Source organism: Pteropus vampyrus, unplaced genomic scaffold (genome assembly GCF_000151845.1).
Source record: "Pteropus vampyrus isolate Shadow unplaced genomic scaffold, Pvam_2.0 Scaffold23, whole genome shotgun sequence".
NCBI lineage: Eukaryota > Metazoa > Chordata > Mammalia > Chiroptera > Pteropodidae > Pteropus > Pteropus vampyrus.
In genome coordinates this window covers 10,593,794-10,599,165 of record NW_011888804.1, presented here as the reverse complement: position 1 = coordinate 10,599,165, position 5,372 = coordinate 10,593,794, and the positions used below count along the sequence as shown (strand labels likewise).

General features: G+C 52.5%; 1 protein-coding gene across 1 annotated transcript in view; it reads right to left on the bottom strand.

The window, feature by feature from the left end:
- Positions 1-5,372, bottom strand: part of PPIL2 (peptidylprolyl isomerase like 2) — a 27,402-nt gene that overhangs the window by 12,074 nt on the left and 9,956 nt on the right. Inside the window, exons 6-9 of the mRNA XM_023528162.1 lie at positions 4,611-4,662; positions 2,372-2,463; positions 1,451-1,540; positions 290-466 (exon numbers count right to left, since the gene is read on the bottom strand). Coding sequence (XP_023383930.1) covers positions 290-466; positions 1,451-1,540; positions 2,372-2,463; positions 4,611-4,662 — 411 coding nt within the window. The remainder of the gene's footprint in view (positions 1-289; positions 467-1,450; positions 1,541-2,371; positions 2,464-4,610; positions 4,663-5,372) is intronic.

Genomic DNA, 5,372 nt, shown 5'->3' with positions numbered 1-5,372 from the left:
CCCACACTCACCACCCCACCCCACCTAACTGCCTGCTCCTGCAGTGGAAACAGAGACGATTTCTAAGGAGTGACAACAGGGCCCCATCCAGGCACTTGAGGGCCTGGGCAAGGAACCAAGTCTTGAGTGGAAAAACAGAGGCCATGCCCCCTCACATGAAGCTGTGGGCACCAAGGCATGAAGGCCCAGCTGGCACCCACCACATCAGGCAGGTGTGGGCCAGGGTGGTCCTGCCAACCTCAGCACAGGAGGTAAAAATGAGCTCAGGAAATTCCAAGCCTGTCTAGGCCTGAGTGAGGCTCTGGCCCCAGGAAGGTGGGGGCTTCACACAGAGACAATGACCTATTTCCCCCAACACCTGGCACCCGGACCAGCCCTGACTATATGTACCTGGGTCTGTCATTTTCATGTTATTCTTAACATGAAAGAAGTTGGAGACGTTGAATTTGTCCAAATTGGTGGGGTCCTGTAGCAAAAAGAACACACATAGCTGGGTGAGCCCAGCATTACAGCTGGGTCCTGGGCTGTGGCCACATGGCTGCCCCAGGAGGCAGAGGATGAGCTGGTGGCATGAGGGTCCTTGGGCCAGGAGGGGAGGCCTGCAGCTGCTCAGAGGTCTGGGGGCCAAACAGGGAACAGGAGCACCAGAGGTTAGGAGAGTTCTCTGCCCCAGGGCAGAGATGTGATAGGTACAGGTGCACAAATGACCAGCTGCTCACCAAACTGCATCCGCTTCTCTCTCACACAAAGCTGACAAGCATCCCTTGCTGTCAGGCAGCCACAGGATAGATGGAGTCTTCTTGAGGTACGTGGGCAGACATGAGGTGCCCACCTCCAGGCCTCCCACATACCGCCTCACATTCTCTTCAGCCTGACTGCGAGACACAGACCCCACAGTGCTCGGGCCCTGGGAACAGCAAGCCCACCCCTTTGGAGGGACCATGTACTGACCTCCAATTAGAATAGGACAAGCCACAGAAGAGAATAGCTCTATCTAGTTTAGCCCCAGATTTTCTAAGTCCATGTCTTTCATTAACGCACCCAGGGTTCTGACACCCACAGGGGTGCCCTGTGCCCAATGCTGGGGTGCAGATCACACACCAGCCTCTGCTCTCAGCGGGGCAGGAGAGCGAGGCCTACGAAGGGGCCACTTGTATGTCGAGATGGTGCCAGGGGCAGAGATGAGGGGACCTGACAAAGTGGGCAGAGTCACTGAAGGGGCAGGTGTGAGAGACAGACTGAGGAACTGGCACATGCGAAAGCCCACGTGACCGAGCATAGGGAAGGCAGGAGGTGGGGCAGTGCCAGCAGCAGCTGGGGAACCGCAACCAGGCAGGTGGCAAAGAGGAGGCCACTGGGCCTGGGTGGAGAGGTGAGGTTGCCAGAGGGGAGCCATGCCCAGGTTCTCAGGGTAGTCCCCCAAAAAACAACAGTGGGAAGGGATACTCACCTGGAGAGTGATGATGTCCTGCCGAGAAAAGGGCTCATCAGTCAGCAGGTCTCGGAAGTTCTTGGCCTTGATATTTAGCTGCTCTACGGCCTGCCCAGATGACAGTACCATTCCAGCAGTGAGGAAAAGGAAAAGGAAAAGGAAAAGGAAAAGGACAAGGACAAGGACAAGGAAAAGGAAAAGGATGGGACAACCATGTACCCACCACAGCTTACAATGATGGCCCAGCCACTGAGGGTAGAACTTGCTGAGCCACAAAGACTCCAATTCAGCCCTCCGGACAAGGCTCCTCACAGGACACGCTCGTAACACGTCTTACATATCAGCGAACAGGCTCAACGCGGCCACCCACTTCTGCCAGCCCCCAACCCATGCATCCTCCAGGCAAGCCCAGAGCACCTAGGGCAGCACTGGCTACCCACGCCTTGCTACCCACAGCCCCGGACAGGAACGAAAACAGCTTGCGAAGGGCTTCCCCCAAATGTGGCACCCACGTCCCTGCTGTCCATAGCCTCCGCCAGCACGCCAAGAACAGGAGGACTGCTGTGAAAACCGGGGCCTCCTCTTCCCCACACCCACCACCAGCCTGCATCCACTCCTCCTGGGGACTCTGTCAGGAACTGGGGGACTCAGCACTCTCCTCGAAGTCCTGGGGCTTGCCCTCAGAGCACGGGTTCCCTCCCAGGGCTGGGGAAGTAGGAGTCTTTGCTAACAATGACAGTGGGGAGGACCCCTGGGGACAAAAGAACTGCTTGGGTTTCAGGTCTGGAGGCCGCAGGAAGGCTCCGCCTTCTCTGGACTGTGCTGGTGGCTCTCAGAATATTGGCTCCACACGGACAGGCTGTGACCGGTGCCTGGCCTTGGATTCCCCAGAGCACACACATGAAGAGCCTGGACACCACACTGTTCCTGAGAACCTACCTCATAGGCATAGACATTGCCGGTGGGCCTGACGGCTACGATGTGGGTGTTGTTGGTGAACACGGTAAAGAGCACTGGGCAGTGATACTTCCCTAGCGAGAAGGCACACACAGAGGCCAGTCAGAGAAAGGCCCGAGGTCAGCTAAACAGAGGAGGCCGAACCCCGCATCAGCACACCCAGAGCAGGGGCCCTGAGGGACAGCCAGCTGGCTGCTCAAGCCCCCTCCTCTAATACCACTAGGAAACTCCTATTCATTCTGCAAGACCCAACCCCACATGCCCTTCCTCAGAGGCATCTGTTCCATCAGCCCCCAGCCTGTCGCTGACAACCACTGCCCTGGCCTCTTCCTTCACCTCGGACCCTGACACGTCCCTCACCTTGTCACATGGATTACTGCAACAAACTCCGGCTGCTCCCTGCTCCCTCCCAAACTCCTCACAGGAAGCCAGGAGCCTATTCAAATAAGTCCCAACAAATAAAGTGCAGAAAAAGGGGGAGATAGATTAAGAGACTTAGAGACACCAACCACATATATTTGTGTGGACCTTTTAAAAATTCCAATTTGAAAACTATATAAAAATAATTAAGAGAGCATTCTAAAAATCTGACCACTAGCTGGATATTTGATGATACTAAGGAATTCCTGTTAATTTTTTACGTGTGATAGTAGTATTGTCACTATTATTTGTTTAGTCTTTATCTTTTAGGGATACACAATGAAGTATTTAAGGACCAAATGATATGATGTCTGGAATTTGCTCCAAGATCACCTAAGCAGGTACAGAGGGGGAGCACAGATAAAACATGACAGGCTGCGAACAGATGAGAACTCATGCTGTACTAATTCTTTCTATTCTCACGTGTCTGAAATTTTCAGTTAAAAACAAAGCAGAAAAAAAAGTGACTGCTAGCTCAAACTTGGTAAGAGGTAAAAGTTAGGACAGATATCATTTCTCCTCTGGCTCGAATCTGAGTCCTCTTGTGGGCCCCCGGGCCCTGCAGGACTGTTCAGCATCTGGTCTCCACTCCTTACCACTCCAGCGGCAGCCCCTGCTTCCACCCCTCGCTCACACTGTTCCAGCAACACTGGACTCCTGGCTGTGCCCAGACATGCCCCAGGGCCTTTGTACTGACTATGCTCTGTGTGTGGAGCTCTTTTCCCTATTTTCGCAGAGCTCTCTCTCTCCTTCTCGTCAGATTTCCACTCAAATCCTCTCCATGAGTCTCCCTACGACCCTTACTCTGCTTTACTTCTGTCCCTGGCAGAAGTAGCATCTGACACACTACTATGGTTTGTTTTCCAGTTTCCTCCTTCACCATAATGTAAGCTTTCATTCCAGGAGAGAGCTGGCCTACTCGGCTCTCTGCACATGGCAAGCACATTCAGTAAATATTTGCTGAACGAGATACACTGTGGGCCTCCCCAAATCAGTTAATCTCTGAGCAAGGAGGTCCACAACACTAGGCCACCAGGGTGGAGCTCCCTGACCCCCAGGGACTGTCTCTGAATTACTGTGCTTCTGTTTCACTGAGGCCCACTCACTCATCACTGAACCAGCACTTATTGTGGGCCAGACTCTGGGGTCAAACCCAAATATCAGGTAGGCCCTGGCCGCAGGTGCTTCAGCATCTTTCCAGAATGCGCATGCCCAGTGAGCACAGACACTAGCCTCAACAATGGCATCTACGCAGACCAAGAGAACTGTGCCAATCCACAAAGCACCAACAACAAGGTCAGTGCCCTCAAGGGTTGCCTCAGCTAGGGCGTCTGGCCAGTGAGAGGACATGTAGGGCCATTCAGTAGGAGGACCCCCAGGCAGGCCTGGGACTTTACGACCAGTGGTAAGCAGCCCCACCCTAGAACTGCCAACAAATCTGTCAGACTGCCACCCCACCCAGCTGCCTGCCCTGGGCCTCAGCCTGCGCAGCTTCTACCTTCAGTCATGATCAGGCCAAAGCCACCAGGGCCCACCTGTGCCCACAAAGGCCACCAGAGGCATACAGGCCCAACTGCTTTTGTAGGAAGAAGAGCCTAAAACCCAAGGTTTTGCCCCTCACTCTTACCTTTAAAAACTACCTGGACTTTTAAGAAAAAATTCTGTTGCAACCTTGAGAAAGTAAAAGCAAGTATCCAGCCTCATCAGAAAGGAATGACTGGTTCTGAAGAGAATGTGGGGAGAGGCAGTATCAGGGTTCTGCAGGCCAGTCTTTGAGTTGGCTGTAAAAGAGATGCCTTACCTTCGCTGTTCGTTGCAAAGTTCAGCTTGATCAGGGACCGCCCGTCCAGTTTCTGGAAGAAGTAAAATAAATAAGTAGTAATAATGAATAAGTGGCTGATACGAAGAACTTCTGAGGCTGGGTGACACAAACTGGAAAAGTCTCTGACCGTCCAATCACTCACAGCTGGAGGAAAAAGGCAAAGGCGCTGGTGCTGACCTGGAGGCCCCCAGGATACAGCAATTAACCCAAATAAGGGGGCTGCACAATGGAACTCCAGCTTCTGAGCCAGCAAACCGACCCCCACACAGAGGCAATATCTAGGCAGAAGGCTACAGATAAGAGGAAGGTTTGTTTATACTCTGTGATGTTTAGACAGTTTTGTGGCAGACACTGATTACTTCTGAAATTAAAACCCCATGTACTTCTTCAGCTGGGTGGTATTCACATTATTCTTTTGTTATGTGACTATTTTTTAAAAAAAAAAGACAAAATATTAAACAGTGGGAGAATAAGAATAAATACTTCCAAATGCTAAGAACAGTTACGATGGGATCCTCTATTTTCCAGTGTTTCTATAATGTGTCTACGATTCATCTCTTCTATAGGGAAAGTCACAATAAAACAAAGTCCAGGCAGCCAGAGGAAAGAAGCTGCCCCAGTGTGGAGGCCTTAGCTGGAAGAAGTGAAGGGGACTATGGACAGACTCTGGATAGCGGGGGCAAAGTTGCCCCCTTGGGAGTACCTGACTCGGAGCCCACATCCCTGTAGCTGCTGCCACCC